Here is a 20,568-nt window from a genome sequence, read left to right as displayed (position 1 = left end):
TGTCTTCATTTTCATTTTAAGGTTTTTTTTGGAGACTGGGAGTTGCACCACCTGAGGGTTAATCACCAGTCACTGTTACCGATGGAGAAGTAATTTCAGTCCTAGAGAACTCAATTTCTTTAAAACACAAAAATTAACAAGTCCTGCTTTTAATACTGCTGACAGCTGATGACTTCCAACACTTCCAACACAGTCTTTGTGCACTGATTTGTAGTTTTGTCTGTACACTTAAAATGGATTAAACTTTGCCATGCTTTCAGAACTGAAAAGCTTAACTTGACTGAAATACCGGGTCAGTAACTAGAATTAGCTTTGAATGACAATGCTAAGTGGCTAATACACTCAGCTGTGGACTAAATTTTTCTTCCAGACCTTCAGCACACCACCAAGCTCCAGCTGTACCTAGTAACAGAGAGGCACTGCTGAGCCATCACGTGTGCGGAGTTAATTCCCTGGGTGTTAAATTATGAATTGCGTTGTCTGATGCCTCAGCAGGCGACCCGGTGCCTCATTTCTCAGGTCTCCTGCTGAAGATCAAACCACTGGGGCTCTGTGCTGTGTCAGGAGCTGTTGGACAGGCTGCTCACCCTAACTGCTGTGTTAAAATCATGTGTGAAGCTTCGAAGCTGCCTTTCCTTGGGCAGCAGATCACTGCACAGGCAGCAGGTTGGATTTAATTTCAAACTCTTCAATCTTTCTGAGCTGCAGCTGCATCCACCCATGGATCCTTACATCCACCCATGGATCCTTACAGCCACCCATGGATCCTTACACCCACCTATGGATCCTTACACCTACCTACAGGCCTTACATCCACCCATGGATCCCTACCCCTGCCTATGGATCCTTACACCCGTCTATGGATCCCTACACTCACCTATGGATCCTTCCACTTGCCTATGGATCCCTTACATGCAGATTAACATGAGGTAGTAAATCCAGATGCTATCCTGTAGTCACTGTGTTTTATGGTACCTCAAGAATTAAAATCAATGAGGAAGACAAAAGGAACCAATGTGACTCTAGTGGAGAAAGAAAAAGAGAAGGAAAAATGCAGGTGACAATACAGGCAAAAAGTGATGAGAAGCTTGACTATAGAATACTAACTCTTAACATATTTATTTGTACCACACAGCTGGGGACATCACCAAACATCTGTCTGGCTGAAGAAAGAGCACAGCTGGAACACTCAGCTATGGCAAGATTCCACCTCTGGGCCGGTACAAATAAAGGACGTCGCGGGCAGCTCGCTACATGATATTTGCATTCATTAAGGATGACAACCAGGTACAGTTTCCAATCTCACCTCACCAGGTTTATCCCTAATTTATGAAAATAAAGCCTATATATTTTGGACATTTTTTTATATATATATATAAATATATATATATATATAAAAAAAATACACACTGCCAGGCAACTTAACAGACACGCACACACATATCATGCACACCCACCCAGGAGCAACATGCCTGCTACAGTATATTGTGTAACACACCCTCTACATCTAGGAAATAAGAACAAAAAAAAAAAAATCCCTTTTTAATGGCAGTTCTGCAGGCAGAAAAATCAATACAAAATATTTCCTTGTACAAAACCACCTGGTTTTCTTTACAACCAGCGCTGTAACACACCCCTGGAGAATGCACTGAGCACCCCTATACAAGGGGAAAAAAAAAAAAAAGGATCAAATCTTTATACAATGGTAAAAAACCCAAAAATTGTAAGCTGCTCTGCAACCTTCCTTTGCTAAAAGTTAGATACATTACACCGTTCTAGCAGCAGATTAATAAATAAGGATTAAATAAGTCTATTATACAAAGCCATACCCAATGGCAGATTTAAAACCAAGAAAGCTCTGCAGATCCTTTCGACTTCCTACACAAATCTTTTTGTTTATTAAGAATAAGACTCAGTATAAAACAGGGAAACAGCCAGCGCTTGATCTCTATCTACAGAACACGAGGAAAATCCAAGGAGAAGGAAAATATTTAACAGTTTATGGCACCTTTACTGCAAAACTTCTTTTTTTTTCCCAATTGTGTTTTTTTTTTTCTTTCAGGCCTCTGTTTCCCTACAACTAAGGAGTAAAGGGCTCTTCACCTCATAGCTTTTATTAAGCAAACTCGATATAACCAACCACACAGTGGCAAGAGACAGAACCAGCTGTTCCCAGCTGCAAAAAAATTAATAAAAATAATGTATTGATTTCCACCCTAAAACAACATCATTTAGGTGTCAAGAAAAGAAAAACAGTAAAGTCACAGTCACTGAACTTCCTACAGCTGCTTTGTTCCTTCCGTGGCAAATCCACCCTGTTGTCTGTGTTGGGTTACTGTTGCTTAGTAACTATTTTCATGTCCAGCCAGGATGTAGAGGTTGCTGTGGGCAGTTGGGTTTTCTGTTGGCCTGCTCTCTAACACCACCACTCTGCAACCAAACACAAACAGAACCCAAAATTGTTAGCGGCAAGAGACAAAGCACCTGGGGTAACTACTGAGGAGGAACAAACTTGTTGCTCACAGGTTCCTGCACACTGAAGGGATGTAGGTTCTCCTAAGTATCTTCAATATTTTATTCTTTATCTCATTTTCCATCACCAAAGTGGAGGATTCAAGGAACAAGGGACTAGAAGCAGCTTCTAGAACCAGATTCTGCCCCTCTGAAGCACAGGCACATGTAGCATGTTACAGACCTCTTCCAAACTGACAGCACTCATGACCAGCAGGATCAAGGAGTGATTGTCCATCTGTACTCAGCACTGGTGTGGCCACACTTTGAGTACTGGATTCAGTTTTGGGCTTCTCACTCCAAGAAGGCCATTGAGGTGCTGGAGCAGATCCAGAGAAGGTCAACAAAGCTGGTGAAGGGTCTGGAGAACAGGTCTGATGAGGGGCAGCTGAGGGAATTGGATTTGTTCAGCCTGGAGAAAAGGAGGCTGAGGGGAGACCTTCTGGCTCTCTACAAGTCCCTGAAAGGAGGTCAGAGCCAGGTGGGGATTGGTGTCTTCATCCAAGGAACAAGCGAGAGGACAAGAGGAAATGGCCTCAAGTTGTGCCATAGGAGGTTTAGGTTGGACATAGGGAACAATCTCTTCTCTAAAAAGGTTTTCAAGCCCTGGAACAGGCTCCCCAGGGAGGTGGTTGAATCCATCTCCCTGGAGCTGTTTCAGAGACACAGGGATGTGGCGGCTCTAATGACTCTATAAAATAAGCTATGTCCTCTGCTTCTCTTGGAAAGTTATCTCAGAGCCAGAGTGTTCAGGAGACACCACCCTCCTATCATCTGCAGCCCAAACATATTTATACCTCCTACATCATGATAAACATCAGCCACTAACCTAAACAGTTCTCCCCATGCCCATGGCAGGAGGGTTGGAACCAGATAATCTTTTACACTAACAGAGGGAGATTCAGAGTAGATCTAAGGAACAAAATTTTTGACTCTTAGGACGGTGAGACCCTGGCCCAGATTGCCCAGAGAGGTGGTGGATGCTCCATCCCTGGAATTATTCCAAGTCAGGTTGTTTTGGGCTCTTAGCAACCTGCTCTAGTTGCAGATGTCCCTGCTGACTGCAGGGTTCTTGGACTAGATGGACTTCAAAGGTCCCTTCCAGCCCAAACCAGTTTGGGATTTTTCCTTTCTCTTCCCAGCCTCTGTAGCTGGAAGGCATCACCTGGATGTTGGGGGTAATGGTTGAATTTAGGCCACCGAGCATTAAAAGTTGTATGGGATCCAGTTTGCCCTAACCCAGACCTCAAGTTCCAGAGGAGAGAAGATTATTTTTAACTAGCTGCCAAGACAATTCATAGCCCACCAGGAAAATCCAAGCCAGGAGCAAGCTTTTCCAGAGCTGCACTGGGTGCTGGCTCACCACAGGCCAAAGGCTGCTCTTATCGCTCCTTGTTGCTCATCTTCTCACTCTATCTCCACACACTTGTGTAGAGTGCCTCTGCAGTGGAAAGTGGGGAGCTCTCAGCAATAATTCTGGGCATAGATACAAGCACTAAGTAAAGTTTTGGTTGCTGCAGGTAGAAACAGATCCAGAGAGACCTGTGGTGGGCTGGAGGCCAGTTCCAGCTGGAAGGAGAAAGCTGGTTTAAAGAAAGATTAAGATTTCCTCAAGGTAGTTACCTGTCTGATCCCAGTAAGCGGAAAACCCTGGTTTCATCTGATATTTCTTGGGTGACCTGTGGGAAAAATGTGGAGACTTTTAGGTTCATTTCAGTGGCCAGAGTGAAACTTACTGGCTTGAGTTGGAAGGAGTCTGACTGATATTCTTGGAAAGAGAGCTGGGTCATGTGTGTGAGCTTTACCATGCAGGCAAGTCAGAGAAAGCAACCAGCAAGCTGAAGCACAACTGTTTTCCCAAGGGAAGCAGTGAGACAGGCCAAAGACCCAAGTGGTAAATAAGGAAGAGGAAGAAATTAAACTTGGAGAACCTGGGAAGTTACTTACTTCATCTGACTTAAAGCTTTTACCCTGCATGCCATGTTTCCAGAAGGCCAGCACACTGTCTTGAAGGCACACTGCAAAGGAGAAACGCAACATCAGACCAGAACCTGGATTTCTCACCAGCAGTGATGACGGGGAAGCGTGTTGAGAAAGCACACAGTGAGACTTGAACTGCAGGCAGAATCACAGAATCGTCTGACCTGAGATCACTGAGTCCAACTGTCAACCTAAGACCACCATGGCCGTTAGAAGAACCAAACTCAAGTAGAAAAACTGGACTGAAATGACTCTTTGGATCTGAGGCACACGTTACTGTTTAACGTGCAGTCCAAACCACACCACTCAGACTTCCGTTTGCCAGGACATGAGAGGCATCTTTGGCTTTTCCTTCCCTGCCTTTCCCTTCTGTTCTCTGGGCTGTTTTTTCCCTAATGATCCTGGAGAACACAGCAGGAAGCATACAAACATGCTGCCAGCCAAAACACTGTGGAAATTATTTATTGTATTATTGTATTCAAAATAGACAGGAGTATGAAAAACAGGAGGAGTCTTCCATTCAGGGCCAAAGAGAGGAGACAGAACACTACCAGATACGATTTAATTACCAGACTGCTGAAAATGATGAGGAGCCTGATGTTCCTTAAGCAGTGTTACAGGAACATAGTTTACACCATGTTTTATTTTCCTAAAGCCTACTTCTTTTCCTTCACTATTCCTTCCAGTCACACTTTGTCTCTGCTCAGTACTGACCATGTCCTAAGCAGAGATAACAAAGGCACTCAGCAGAATCCTAGAGCAATGTTTCTCACAACAGCTTCAGACTGATCTTCACCTGCTACTCCCCTCTTAACCCTGCAATCATAGGAGTTGTTTAATACCCTGAATTCCCAAGAGACCACTTGAAGCTGCTCAGATTGCTCAGTTTCAGCTGGTAAGCAGAAGGCTTTGGGTTAAATGCTTCTTTGTATGAATTCCTTCAAAGCTGAAGGAAAAGGAAATGGTCCAGCCATGTTGTGCAAGTCTCAGCAGGAGATGTTGGACAATCCAAGTACAGCAGTTAATTAGAACATGGAAGAACTCAGGGAAGAATCACAGCCTTCATTAAAAGGTCTTCCTTCAGGATGGGTTAATGGCCATGTTGGTCTTGGGTTGATGGTTGGACTTTGTGATCTTGGAGGTCTTTTCTAACCAAAATAATTCTATGATTCTGTGATTTATCTAAATCAAAACACTGTATAAAAGCATGTGTCCTGCTCTACCAGCTGCTGCTAAAATACAAAATACCTACATCAAAGATCTTCTCCTGAAAGGAAGTTGCCTGAAGAACCCAGAAATGCAAGTTCTACAGAACTGCTAACAAAAGCAAGTTGTGTCTCTGCTGACATTGATTCCAGAAAGCAGCTCAGTTTCTGAGATAGGGAATTCTTAAACTTCTAAGTAGTGTCAGGCCCCACTGGGTGCACTGGGCCAGTCTTGATTACTGAAAACCCTTCAACTCTCATCCCTCTAAATTTTGAAGTCCTTTAGAGACAGCAGAGAAGCAAATCACTTACCCACTGACTCGATGCAGAAATCAAAGCTCAGCTCGGAGGCCAACTTCTTGCTTGACTTCAGTTTCCCTTGTAAATTCACAATTTTCACAAATTCTCAAGGAAAAGAGAAAAACAAGAATTAAAACCCAGTGCTGGAAAGGATTACTGACAGCTTTAAGCACAAAGTGCTAATTCCCTCCTTCAGGCACAAAACCCCAACATCTAGTATTAGCCTAACATGAATCCAAGAGCATCCTTGGCTCTCAAAGTAAATATAGAAAACCTCCTTATAGACTCCTGGTGCTTTTAGACTCCACTGAGAGCCTTCCTGCAAATGGTGAATCCAACAGACAGTTTGGAAATTTTAAGCAGAGCAAGTCACTTCACAGTTCTCACTAAGGTGTTAACCTCTGACTCATGAGAACTATGGATTTATAGAATGGTTTGGGCTGGAAGGGGCCTTGAAGATCATCTAACTCCAACCTGCCTGCCATGGGCAGGGACCAGATTGCTCAAGGCCTCATCCAACCTGGCCTCAAATCCTGAGGGAGGGGCAAGTGTTATAATTACTGTGTATCACAGAATGCCAGCATGGTGGGGGTTGAAAGGGACCCTAAAGCAGGGTCACCCACAGCAGCTTGCCCAGGATCACACTGTCCAGGTGGGTTTGGAATCCCTCCAGAGAAGGAGACTCCACAACCTCTCTGGGCAGCCTGCTCCAGGGCTCAAAAGTGAAGTTTTTTCCTCCTGTTCAGATGGAACCTCCTGGGTTCCGGTTTGTGCCTGCTGCCCCTTGTCCTGTCACTGGGCACCACTGACAAGAGTCTGGTCCGATCCTCTTGCCCCCCTGTTGTTTAGATATTGATGAGCATTGAGAAGGTCCCCTCTCAGTCATCTCAATGCTTATTCTGTGTGTGTGCAGTGCTGATGTGCATGATGGAGCAGGAGCTCTTCGTGCTGCCAGCACAGGCAGATGTCTCTTTTTCCAGGGAAATGTTGAAATCTCCTGAATGTTTGATTCTGACCTGGGTTTTTCATTTTGAAAAGAAACAGGAAAGATACAAACATGAAGAGGGAAAGAGGAATCCCAAACATCAAAAATCTCACAGGCCCCAACTCTACCTTTTCAGAAATATTCCAGCACAAATTAGTACTGAAGGGAGAAAAATTAACTTACAGAGAGTTAACAACTAACAACCATGGCATGCACAGGGTGTAGTTAAGTTGCCCAACCCAGATGTGTTACTTACTGTCCAGGCAGACCAGGACAGTGTCTCTTTCCAGCTGTGTGACGTGAATGGCATCTAACTGCTGATTGCCTTGGGAAAAAGGAAACAGGGTTGTTTTAATCTCACATCATAAAACTGATCTCAGCCTCCCCTACAACTCTCAACAGCTACTGCAGCCTTTTCAGCTACAAGTCTTCCGTACCTGCTGCTCGTGTTACTGGGTACCACTGAAAAGAGTTTAGCCACATCCTCTTGCCCCCCACTCTTTAGCTACTGATTAGCACTGAGAAGATCCCCTCTGGGGCTGCCCTTTTACAGTCTCTCAGCCTGTCCTCATCACAGAGATGCTCCAGGCCCCTCAGCATCTTACCAGCCTCTGTTTGACTCTCTCCAGTAGTTCCCTGTCTCTCTTGAACTGGGGAGCCCAGATCAAGAGCTACAGAATCACAGGATCATTGTGGTTGGAGAAGACCTCTAAGATCATCCAGTCCAACCTTCAACCCAAGATCTCCATGGCCATTAAACCATGTCCTGCAGTGCCACATCCACATGTTTCTTGAACACCTCCAGGGATGGTGACTCCACTGCCTCCCTAGACAGGCTGTTCAATGCCTGACAATCTACAATAGTTGTTACTCTCTTAATTTTCTTTAAGGCTGTATGATCCTGGAATGTTCTGGGAGGAGTATGTGGGCTAAGGACAAACCAGCAGTTCACAGCAGCATTCCATATGAAAGCACTACTGCTTATTAGCAGAAAATACATTTTATGTCACAGCAGAGCAACTCAAGTTCCTTCATGAAGAGGCATGAAAATGAGCAAAAAGAATCATTAAAGAAATCTTTGCTCCTTAAAAATCCAACCTCTGCTCTTTTCCCATAAATCCACATCTGGAAATATTATTGTGCTGATATTAAACTAGATTGAATAGTTTTTATTAATGAGGTTCTTGGTACAGCTTGTAAGAACAACTATCTCTAACACAAGCATCTGCAAGATATCAACAAGCTTTTCAAGATAAAACACAATCTTCTACTTATTAATAGCCAGCTGAAGAGGACAAGCCTCCCCCAAGGGCTGGAGGATTGACAAGAATGTATCCATGTGAATCTTTATGCAGAAAGAAAGTGGGGAGAGGAGGAAGTTTGATCCCTGGAGATGGAATGCAGTAATAAAAGAGAACCTCATCAGCAGGTCTGTGTTACTAGTGCAGTAAATGTCTGAAGTAAAACATCTGTCTTCATGTGTCTAAAAGTGAAGTCTTCTAAGAAAGGTAATTTACACTGGAGTTGGTTGCTCATCCCAAGAAAACCTTGGGATCAGCTTCAGTAAGCTTTAGGTAGAGAAGCTGCATAAGTCTGCCCAGCCTAAAGGGCTTCAAATGACTTCTGAGCGAGGGACATCCAGCAGTCAGAATCATTTTGGTTGGAAAAGACCTTTCAGATCAAGTCCAACCGTTATCAAACTCTGCCAAGGCTGGTGCTAAACCATGTCCCTCAGCACCATAACTCTGCATCTTTTAAACACCTCCAGGGATGGGGATTCAACCACCTTCCTGCACAGCCTTTCTAGTGTTTGAGAACCCTTTCAATGAAGAAGTTTCTGGTAATGTCCAACCTAAACCTCCCCCACTGCAACTTAAGGCTATTTCCTCTAATCCTACCACTTGTTACTTGGGAGAAGAGACCAATACCCAACTCTCTACAACCTCTTTTCAGGGAGTTGTAGAGAGTGCTAAAGTCTCTCCTCGCCCTCCTTTTCTCCAGGCTGAACAACCCCAGTTCCCTCAGCCACTCCTCACCAAACCTGTTCTCCAGACCCTTCAGCAGCTTTGTTGCCCTTATGGACATCCTCCAGCACCTCAATGTCCTTGGATTGAGGGATCCAAATCTGAACCTAGTACTCAAGGTGAAGCCCCACCAGTGCCCAGTACAGGAGCACAGATCACTTCCCTTTTCCTTCTGGCCACACTACTGATGTTCCAGGGCAGGATGTTCTATTGTCTGTTACCAGAAAAAAAATTGCCAGAGGGATCCACAGTCTTACCTGCACCAATTTCTGTAAACCAGGAAGAAGCAGAGTTCAAGTTGATTGTCTCAAACTGAACTACCTGATTCGGTTCAGTACCCTTGCTGATGGCTACGCAGACCATGGGGTACTCCTGCTCAGGGATCACCAGCATTTCAAACACATTCAGAGGGCTTGGCAAAGGAAAATCAAAGTGCTGGAAAAGACAGAACATGGCATTTGTAAAGTTTCCTTTAACCCTGGAAATAGAAAGTTGAAAAGAATGTGGGCAAAGTGTAAAAGATGTGGAAGAGTTTCTCAGTGCTACTGAGGCATCATGAGCTGTGGCAGAGGCACATGCTGGTCTGTTTTTCCTAGTACTGGGCTTGATCCAACACTTGACTGACTCCAGTCACAAGATTTTCTTAGTCAAATTGTGCCCAGCCAGATTTTCAAGTGCTCAGAAGCCACAAACAGGGCTAGACTGAGATGTATTTTCCATTACAACCTCTGGAAAGGTTACTTCAACAGCTGTGTAATGATTAACACGAAATGTCCTGCAGGAAAATAAAACACTTACTTTTATTAACATGAATTTCTGCATCGGCTCATACCACTGGAGCAGAACAATTCCAGACTGCAGTGCACCACACAGGTACTTGTGGCCTGTGTATGGATTCCGTACTGTGTAAAATAAACAAAAAAGAACCTTTGTAAGTCCTGGAAGTTCAGTGCATACTTGGAACAAAACCCCTACAGCTATCTTAAGAAATAGCATCAGTTTCACACTAGATTCACAGAATGGTTTAGGTTGGAAGGGACCTTCAAGATCATGTAGTTCCAACCACCCTCCCATGGCCAGGGACACCTTCCACTAGACCAGGTTGCTCAAGGTCTCATCCAACTTGGGCTTGAACACCTCCAGAGAGGGGGCAACCGCTCTGGATGGGCAACCTGTTCCAGTGTCTCGCCACTCTCACCATAAAGAAATCTTCCTAATCTCCAGTCTAAATCTGCCCTGGCCTGAATCTGGCCCTGCCCTACCCAAGCCTTCTGGCTTGCCACTCAAACATCCATGGTGATTAATACTCTGCTACATTCCAGATTAACTCAATTATATTTATAATTAATCGCTACTAACATTCTTTGAGTCCCAGTAAAGAGGTCACATGCTGAGTGGCCAGGAAAGCTGTACCACCTCCTCCCTGGGGCTGGGTGAGCAGGGGGAGTGAAAGCTCTAGGTCAAATTGAGATGGAAATAAAAACAAATCCCCAAGCAGCAGAGCTGGCCTGTAACTCCCTGTGAGCTTTGACAGCTATAGTGCAGTGATGGGATAAACACATTGGGGGTTGCTGTTTTCAAGCTAAGGTGGATGTGAGACCAGCCTGACTTCACATATTCCTAGAATGGTTTGGATTGGAAGGAACCATTAAGGTCATCGAATTCCAATCCCCCTGGCATTGGCAGGGACACCCTCCACTAGACAAGATTGCTCAGGGCCTCATCCAACCAGGCCTTTAGGAATAACTTGTAATCATGCCTACTGCAGACACTGTTGTGAGCGAAAGAGGATATTCAAGTTTGCAACTATGTACTTTTTACCCTGATTAAGCATTTTTAAGAGCCTAAAGGTAGAGTTTCACCCAGCACTAGGGCCAGACTCCAAAAGGACATTCACTCTGCAGAAAGCCCAAGCCTGTTCAAAAGTCACTGAAGCCAAAGTCAAATCCGTAATTTCACAAGCTTTAACTTCTGTGTGCATTCAGACCTTAGAATAATAAAATTGTTTTGGTTGGAAGAGAGCTCTAAGATCACAGAGTCCAACCTTCAGCCTAAGACCACCATGGCCCTTAAACCATGTCCCAAACTTGAGCAACATCTTTCACTCCTCCCCAAGCTGACATAATTTTTATTCACATCCAGCCCTTTCTTTGTGGAAAAAGATTCCTTTTTTTCTTTTTTTGTGTGTGCCTGTGGTGGAAAAAGATTCCTTCTTTGTGTGTGGTAAAAGATTCCTTCTTTGTGTGTGGAAAAAGATTCCTTCTTTCTGTACGGAAAGATTATTTTTGTGCGGAAAAAGATTTTTTTTTTGTAGAAAATAAATTTTTAAAAAGTTTCTTTTTTGTGGAAAAAAAAGATTATTTTTGTGTGGAAATGAAATCCTTTTGTTGTGTGGAAAAAGATGCGCTTTTTTTGTCTGGAAAAAGTTTCTATTTTTTTGTGGAAAAGACTCTTTTTGAGTCAGCCTCACCAAAAGGTCAAGACTTGAGCCAAAGTGCCAAAGCAGAAAGGGTGTTTGTGTAGGTGCAACAATCTGGGATCCTGTAACGAGCATTACAGTCGCAGGCAGGCTGCATGTCACAGGAACCAGTTTGGTCTGGTGGCAGCCTGAAGCCAGTGATCCCAAACATCAACTTCATCACCAAGAGCTTCAGCAGCACTCAGCGTGTGCAACCCACCAGCTGCCTGCCAGTCCAGGATTTCCCTTTGGACCTTGCTCTCGGTTAAGAGCTGAGCTGAAAACTGCCTTTGCCCTGGGCAGTACTAAGATGTTTACCCCACGTTCATTAGAATGAAAGCAGCAGCCAGGCACAGCACTAAGAATCACCACAGCTGTGCTGCTTTCTGATCAATGGACTAACTATGAGCTTATTGAAAAGAAATTAGTTGAAGGCAGGAGGCCAGGGAACAAACCCACCAGCTGAGTGTCCGTTACTCACCTATACAGCATTTGTGGCATCCTTTTGTATCAGGGATCTTTGTCGTTAAGGCAAACTTCCTGGAATGACAACGATGACAAAAATACATCAAGAGCAGCAGTGGAAGGCCCTTCAACAGCACAGAGTATCTATGGCAACATTCACTTGTTAAGGAAGTGAGGGACTGGTACCTTGGTAATATTTTGTCAGGAAAGCGGTGGGTTTGGATATGAGCAGCTAATCCTGTCTTCTTGGCTTGTTCAAACAAAGCTATTAAATTATGGGAGTAGAGCTGGAAGGATTTCCCTGTAAGAGAGAAAAGCACAACTGAGGTGGCACCCACGCCTCCAGCAGAGAGCTGCATGGTTCAGAGAGATTTCTGTATCCAAAAATTACCTTCTAGAAACCAGGCCATGTGTGTCAGGGGATTCAAGTCCAGTGATGAAGGAAAACAAAACCAAGACAATATTAATGCATATGGAGAAGACAAAGCATTCAGCTCAAAGTTCCTTTCAGCACCACTAAAGCAGCTCTGAAAGTCAGGGTTATGGAAACATTTTTATAAGGCTGTATTTGCACAACAATTAATTGCATCAGGATAGTTTCTGTACTGTAAATCACCAGAAGTGGTGTTACACAACCCCCTACATGTTTAGAAACAGTCCTACAATTTAAACTCATTTAAACCTCATTTAAATCTCATTTAAACTAGACTAGCACCTAAAAGGGTTGGACCAGATGGTCCTTGGGGTCCCTTCCAACCTGGCATTCTGTGATTCTCTGACTCTATACAATCACTCTGCGTGCTACAGTGCCTCTGTTTCCTTCCTCAATGTCCTACTCTAAGACAACTGATGAAAAAAATCCCTTTTCCCCCCAGACTCAATCTGCTGGGTTAGTACTAAATCACAGACACCTTGTTCTCCTTGGGTTTGGGTTAGGGTGGATTTATTTTCTGAGTGTGGTCTGCACCAAAGATGCTGTCAGGCTGCACCAAGAGTGATCAAACCCTGCAATTATGTTTTGATAATCACCAACACTAACCCCCTCCTAATTTTGTTCTGACACATGAAGATCATCCTTATTCTGACCCTTCTAGCTCAGAGATCACGCAAGAGGACACTCAAAATTCTCTGGGCACATTCAGTCAAATTGCAGCCTTGACAGGGACAAGAAGATTGGACATTAGGAACAATTTCTTTGCTGACACAGCGGAACAGGCTGCCCAGGGAGGCAGTGGAGTCACCATCCCTGGAGGTGTTCAAAAACGTGTGGACACAGCATTTTGGGACATGGTTTAATGGCCATGGTGGTGGCTGGACTCCATGATCTGGGAAGTCTTTTCCAACCAAAACAATTCTATGATTCTGTAATTCTTGATCTGGCTTCCCCTGTTCAAAAGAGACAGGGAGCTAATGGAGAGAGTCCACTGAAGGCTAGAAAGATGCTGAGGGGCCAGAGCATCTCTGTGAGGAGGAAAGGCTGAGAGACCCGGGGATGTTTAGCTTGGAGAAGAGCAGTCTGGGAGGGGACCTGATCAATGCTCAGCAGGAGCTAAACAGTGGAGTGTAGGAGGATGGGGCCAGACTCAGTGGTACCCAGGGACAGGACAAGGAGCAAGGGGCAGAAACTGGAACCCAGGAGGTTCCATCTAAACAGGACAAAAAAATTGTTTGGTGTGACGCTGCTGGAGCCCTGGAGCAGGCTGTCCAGAGAGGTTGTGGAGTCTCCTTCTCTGGAGAGATTCCAAACACACCTGGATATTGTGATCCTGGGAAACCTGCTGTGGCAGACTCTGTTCCAGAGGTCCCTTCCAAACCCCTCCATGCTGGGATTCTGTAACTCTTGTTTGACAAATACCAAGTGCTGTGCTTTTCCAAACTAATTAAAATGAAATAAATAACAAAAAATATGTTGGGCCACTGCAGACACCTGGCTCTGCTCTACTACTTCTAAACAATCAGGTTCATCTCTGAAAATCTTTCACATGAAACCACTTTCAAAGCAAAGCTTCCCATACAAACACAGGAAACAATGCACAGTTTTCTACCTCAGTACAACCAAAATTCAGTGTACTGAATGAAGACTTTGAATGTTTCTCTTCAGTTATCATTTTCTCACTTTTCCCTCTGTTTGTACCTACCTGACAAGGACATTAAGGTGTTATTGATAACATACAGCCAGGTGCACTTGCGTGGAAATAACTGAGGAAAGAAAATAACTCCATGAATAAAAACACAGAGGAATTTCCAGCCATGGCTTTCTCTGCCTGCTCTACCTGCACCACTGTTCCTGCAGGGATCAACACTGGAGAAGCCCCCAGCTCCAACTACAGCTTCCCCTTTAATTCGCTCTTTTGGATCCTGCTTAGCCACCTTCTCTATCTGAAACAGTTTTCGTTTCTTCCCTCTTCCACACCTGAAACTTGCAAAATTCCATTTTAATTTTTTTTTTAATTAGCAACACAGATCTGAAGTGGGACAACTGGCAAGGCTGGGATATCACAGATAGAACGATCCAGCTTGGTCAGGAATGACAGGCAGAAAAAGAAAGCTACCACAGCTACAGAAACCTACTAAACCACACAAAAGTCAGGAGAGAGAAGGAAAAAGAGACATTAAGATATCTGAGCAACTGCCATTTTCAGCATCTGCCAACGCTTCCCTTCCAAGAACATTCTGCAACTCCTGAGTCTAAAACCGCAGATTTAATAACGCTGTGGATTTATGAGGCGGTTTTAGAAAGGGTTCAAGAGCCCAAGGAAAGGGAAGCAGACGTGTATTCATTTGTGATAGCAAGGCCAGATGAATTAAATGGCTGAGAGCTTTGCTAACAGGCAGTGGAGAACCCATATGCCATCTAGTGGAGATAAAGGGGAGGAGAAAGGGCAGGTAGTTTTCTCCAAGAAGAAAGACGTTTTAGCAAAGAGCTCCTTCAGAAGCAGTGTTACAGAAGCAGTAATCAAAATATCAGCTAGGTGGGGGAAATATTAATTTTCCACTTCCATTTCCAGCTCTGATGCAAATCACTTTGTGCCACAAATCCTGGTATCTCACCTATCCTCTAATCCTCATCATCCCTCTAGCACCAAATGTTCTTGCTTCATAATATCCCCAAATCCCTGTGTTCAATACACCAAAAGTCACCTGTTCCATTGTTGCTTCATGAAGCTCGTTCAAATTCAAAGTATAGATGCCTTCTTCTGTGCCAAAGATAATGTACTGATCTAAACAAACAAAGAGAAATGGATTATGCCACCAGCTCATCACTGCTTTGTCATCAGGCAGGTTTAAAATACAAGCCTCAGAGAGCTTTACCTTTAGTATCTGGATGTATCCAGGATGTGGCACAATTAATCTTCAAAGGACAACCATCAAAGACTTTGGAAAAACAGGCTCCCATCTGAAACACCACCAAAAGTGAAACCTGAAATGGCTTTACAATATAAAGCATTTTCTCTGCTGACATTTGCCCATTTAGCACATGTCTGGACACACCACTGCTCTCGTTTCACAGACACAAACTTAACTCTCATGTGTCAGATTTATCTGCCCTCAAAGCTACAATGGAGCCTTCCAAATCTTCTCACAGGTACATTAAGAAACACTGTAAGATATGATATAAGAATATAAGAACGATATGGACCATTTTAAGTACCTACTGTGTAAGAACAATGCTGAGTGCTTATTAAAATGACATATGAAAGAAAAAGAAGCTAGAATGTTGAAGTACTAACACCCTCTTAAATCACTGTCACCTCTCCCCCTTTGAGAGAATCATTCAGATTGGAAAAGACCTTTAAGATCATCAAGTCCAACCATTTAGCACCAAGGCTGGTGCTAAACCATGCCCCCCAGCACCGTATCTCTGTGGCTTTTAAACACCTCCAGGGAAGGGGATTCAACTACCTCCCTGTTCCAGTGTTTGAGAAGCCTTTCAGTGAAGAAAGGGTTACTAAGCAGAGGTTGCCACTGGAGATCACAACTCAGGGAACCAACCCTTCACATACAGACCAAATGGTGACAGGAAGTTTTTAAGAGAAGGAAACAAATATTATGGATTGAGTACATGAAAGGTAACTGGTTACACATAGAAAATCTAGAGACATGCCACAGAAACATAGAATGGTTTGGGTTGAAGCAACCTTGAAGATCATCTAGTTCCAACCTCTCTGCCATGGGCAGGGACACCTCACACTAGCCCATGCTGCTCAAGGCCTCATCCAACCTGGCCTTGGAACACACCCAGGGAGGGGGCATCCCTGACTTCCCTGGGCAACCTGTTTCAGTGTCTCACCACCCTCACTGGAAAGAATTTTTCTAATCTCCAGTCCAAATCTCCTCTCTTCCAGTGCCAATTCATTCCCCCTCATCCTATCACTACAAGTCCTTGTAAAAAGTCCCTCCCCAGCTTTCTTGTAGCCCCCTTCAGTAACTGGGTAGGCTGCTCTAAGGTCTCCCTGGAACCTTCTCTTTTCCAGTCTGAACAGCCTCAACTCTCTCAGCCTGTCTCCATGTCCCCTGTCCTGCCACGACAGCAGGTTTCCAATAACTGCTACTGCAAATGAGATTTCTTACCAGCACCTTCGGTGTTGGAGGCAAACCATTGATTGCTGGCTTCTGTGGAAAGAAAGGAAGATCGTAAAATTCCTCCCACACGTGATATGAAAGTAGCAAATACGACAGTGAGACCAGGCTGAGAATTGCCATACTCACAGGAAAATCTCTTTTCTCTTTTTTACGTGGCAGCTGAGGAATTTGTCCAGACCCTTCAGCATTTTCTTCAATGAGTTTCAGCATCCCTTCCCCATTTCCTGAAAAGAAGCCCAGACACATTTTGTAGCTCACTCCACACAGCTGCTGTCCTATTCTCTCTTCTCCCCCGTGTCTCATGGAAGTGGCAAAGTGAACTCTGAAACGTCCATCTACACTTCTCAGGTAGCTGAACCCTTGCAAGGACAGCTGGCCACCCTCCCACATGCTAAGCCATACAGGAATCAATGCTTTTCATTGTCCAAATCCAGAATAAAGCTGTGGCAAGGTCTTTGCGAAGAATCTCCCTGCACAGTTGTTGGGTTTATGCTGTTCCTGCAGGGGACAGGAATGGTATTGACTGGCTGAGAGTCCTTCTTTAGGGAACAATGTTTCTACCATGGGTGATAACTCTAAGAAGAACCAGCATCCACAGAATCATAGAATGGCTTAGATTGGAAGGGACATCAGAGATCATCTACTCCAACCTCCATTCCATGGTCAGGGCACCTCTCAGCTATACTTGGCTGCCAAAGGCTTCATGCAGTCTGGCCTTGAACACCTCCAGGAAGGGGGCATCCACAACCTCTCTGAGCAACTCATTTCAGAGTCTCACCACCCTCGTGCTGAAGGACTTCTTCCTAAAAGCCAGTCTAATCCTACTCTCCCTCGGCTGAGCACCATTCCCCCTTGTCCTGTGTTAGACACCCTTATGAAAGGTCTCTCTCCAGTTTTCCTGTAGGTTCCCTTCAGCTATTGAAAGGCAACTATAAAGTGCCTCCAGAGTCTTCTCTTCTCCAGGCTGAACAACCCCAGATCCCCTAAGCCTGTCCTCACAGCAGAGGCACTCCAGCCCTTGGATCATCTTTATGGTCCTCCTCTGGACTTTCTCCAACAATTTTGTGTCCTTCTTATGATGGGGACACCAGAATTGGGTGTGGTATTTGAGGTGGAGTCTCACAAGAGCAGAGTGAAGGGGCAGAATCACCTCTCTTGACCTGCTGGCCACACTCCTCTTGATGCAGCCCAGGAGACTGCGCCTCATGATCAGCTTGCATAGCAAACCACTAAAATGTGCTGCACACAGCTGCCTCTTGTGCAGATTTCCTTCCAGAGGAAGCAAGTCACCTTTAGGACGTGTAACATTTACCTAGGTCGCTGTATCTAGCTGTGAGCAATCCAGGGCTGCTCATGCTGCTGGTCATTCCAACTGAAGAAGAATCAGTCTGAGCTCCACAAACTGGGATGCTTTGTCTCCTGTGAGCTGGTGGAGCTCTGTTCTGAGAGTCTGGGAAATGTTTTATGGTCTGACATTTCTCATCATCTGGAAGGTTTTCCTCAGGATAACTGTTTATTCTTGGCTGCAACAAACCACAGAGGTGGAGGTTACCTGTGAAATGGCACCTGAAAGAAGGAACTTCATATAGTACAGTTTGGGTTGGAAGGGACCTTAAAGGTCCCTGCTGCGGGCAGGGACACCTCCCACTATGCCAGGTTGCTCAAAGCCTTGACCAGCCTGGCTTTGAACACTTCCAGGTTTGGAGCTTCCATAACCTCTCTGGGAAACCTCTTCTAAGGCCTTGAGACAAGTTTAATTCAAATCAGTCTGCTTCTATACACACAAAACCCACATCGGCCTTTGAAAAAAGAGATTTGACAGCAGAACAATCTATGAGAGATTCCTTCTCAGACGGAAAACCACAGCAGCAGGCAGAATGCTGAACAAGAGCACATCCCACGCAGCATGCTGGGGAAAATACCTGTAAGTCACTTTCTCTAGGCTGGCCCACAAGGCTGCAAGTCCCTGGAGGCTGAGATGGTGCAGACTGCAAGTCAGCATAAAATAGGAAGCTGCCCAAAGCCTGCTAGCAAATGGAATTTAACAGAGTTTATAACCTGCTGAGAGCATGAGACAGAGGTGCTGCTGAGGCTGCACAAGCAGAGCTCCGTGGAATAGAATCACAGACTGGTTTGGGTTGGAAGGGACCTTTAAAGGTCATCTAGTCCTTGCAGGCAGCAGGGACATCTGCAACTAGAGCAGGTGGCTCAGAGCCCTGTCAGAATCATAGAATGATAGGGGTTGGAAGGGACCTCTGGAGATCATCTAGTACAACCCCTCAGCTAAATCAGGATCACTTAGGGCAGGCCCCACAGGAAGGTATACAGGTGGGCTTGGAATTTCTCTGGAGGAGACTCCACAACTTCTCTGGGCAGCCTGCTCCAGGGCTCCAGCACCCTCACAAGAAGGAAGTTCTTCCTGATGTCGAGGTGGAACTTACTGGGTTCCAGTTTGCGTCCACTGCCCTTCATCCTACTGCAGAGCACCACTGAAAAGAAACTGGCCCCTTCTCCATGACCCCTACCCTTTAGCTCTTGCTGAGCATTGACCAGATCCCCTCTCAGGCTGCTCTTCTCCGGACTAAACAGCCCCAGGTCTCTCAACCTTCCCTCATAAGAGAGACCTGCCAGTCCTTTCATCATTCTTGCAGCCTTCTGTTGGACTCTCTCCAGCATTTCCCTGTTCCTTGTGAACTGAGGAGCCCAGAACTGGACCCAGTACTCCAGATGTGGCCTCTGCAGGGTAGAGTAGAAGTGTAGGAGAGCCTCCCTCAATCTGCTTGCCACACTCTTCTTAATGCGCCCCATTGGCTGCCTTGGCTCCAAAGGCATATTGCTGGCCCATGAATAACTCATTGTCCACCAAGATTCCAAAGTTGTACAACCTGACCTTGAATGTTTCCAGGGATGAAGCATTTACCACCTCTCTGGGCAAGCTGTTTGCTGCCTATAATTCCTAAAGGCCACCATCTCTTACCTTTGGAGGTAGCGGAGGTGGTCCAGCTCGCTTTAGCGTTGATCTACAATGAGAAGGTGCAGCATTGTCTTAGTTAAACCACCAACACAAACAGAATTACTGGAGAACACAGACTGTCAATAAGACAAGCAAGATGCACAGGAAGGATGGGTCACAGCTTTTGCACTAACAGGGTTAAACTACAAGTCCAAGAGGGAGGGGGAAAAGCACATTAATTGTGTTAGAAGTGGTGGGGATTGACAAATTCCTGTGCTCTCAGAAATGCCAAGGTTACAGAGCAACTTCTGCTGAAGGCTACTGGCATTTAGCAAAGAAATGTACATTCAGGGACTAGTTTGGTGCAGTTTGCAGCTTTCCTTCTGGATCAAACCAATGTTTGGGCAACAGAAGAGCTGCACATACTCCACCAGAGCTCTGCAGGAACATCTTCACATCCTGTCTTTACCAGGCTTGGCTGATGATCGATGGATTAATCAACACAAAATCTGCTTTAGAGCATTAGGCACTCAAAGACAACCTCAAGAAGGAGAGGGAGGGAAGGAAGCATTGCTCTGCAGACATTCTCCTGAGGATCAGCTAAACAGTCAAGCATGTATTAGACCTTTGAGTGCAGCCAGCCCTCCCTTTTTGATGAGTGGCAAAGCTGCCTGCAGCACTTTAAGGGAAGAGGTTTTGCCAGAAGGCTGCCTGCTTTAGCGAGCGCCACAGGGGGTCAAACACAACTGCACAGGAAGGAGGTCCACTCACTCTTCAATATCTTCAAAGCCATCGCCAAATTTGGTAAGCAGTCCCCTAGGTGAAATGTTCATACAATTAAGAGCTCTGCTCCGAGGTTGGCACGTGCGACTAAACCGAGCGGTGATGTCATTGGCTTCACAACAAGCAGCTCCCAGCCCTCTTCAAAACAAAGCACTTCCCTCTCCTGCTCACTGCACTAAGCCCTTTCTCGTTTCGTGGAATCACAGAATTGGTTTGGTTGGAAAAGACCTTTGAGATCGTAGAGTCTAACTGTTAACCCAGGACTGCCAGGTCACTGTGAAACCATATCCCTCAGTACCACATCTACATGGCTTTGAAAT

General features: G+C 45.1%; 1 protein-coding gene across 1 annotated transcript in view; it reads right to left on the bottom strand.

Moving 5' to 3' along the window:
- Positions 1-2,342: 2,342 nt before the first annotated feature.
- MAP4K5 (mitogen-activated protein kinase kinase kinase kinase 5) overlaps positions 2,343-20,568 on the bottom strand; it is an 83,915-nt gene continuing 65,689 nt past the window's right edge. The window contains exons 16-32 of the mRNA XM_054400044.1: positions 19,490-19,532; positions 17,873-18,035; positions 16,639-16,736; positions 16,501-16,542; positions 15,241-15,325; positions 15,070-15,149; positions 14,067-14,127; positions 12,320-12,322; positions 12,115-12,229; positions 11,945-12,003; positions 9,804-9,907; positions 9,263-9,440; positions 7,238-7,306; positions 6,009-6,101; positions 4,459-4,529; positions 4,135-4,190; positions 2,343-2,430 (exon numbers count right to left, since the gene is read on the bottom strand). Coding sequence (XP_054256019.1) covers positions 2,343-2,430; positions 4,135-4,190; positions 4,459-4,529; positions 6,009-6,101; positions 7,238-7,306; positions 9,263-9,440; positions 9,804-9,907; positions 11,945-12,003; positions 12,115-12,229; positions 12,320-12,322; positions 14,067-14,127; positions 15,070-15,149; positions 15,241-15,325; positions 16,501-16,542; positions 16,639-16,736; positions 17,873-18,035; positions 19,490-19,532 — 1,408 coding nt within the window. The remainder of the gene's footprint in view (positions 2,431-4,134; positions 4,191-4,458; positions 4,530-6,008; positions 6,102-7,237; positions 7,307-9,262; positions 9,441-9,803; positions 9,908-11,944; positions 12,004-12,114; positions 12,230-12,319; positions 12,323-14,066; positions 14,128-15,069; positions 15,150-15,240; positions 15,326-16,500; positions 16,543-16,638; positions 16,737-17,872; positions 18,036-19,489; positions 19,533-20,568) is intronic.

This window comes from Indicator indicator, chromosome 4 (assembly GCF_027791375.1).
Source record: "Indicator indicator isolate 239-I01 chromosome 4, UM_Iind_1.1, whole genome shotgun sequence".
NCBI classification, from domain to species: domain Eukaryota; kingdom Metazoa; phylum Chordata; class Aves; order Piciformes; family Indicatoridae; genus Indicator; species Indicator indicator.
Note: the sequence above shows the minus strand (reverse complement) of the source record. Positions and strands in the feature narration are given on the sequence as shown.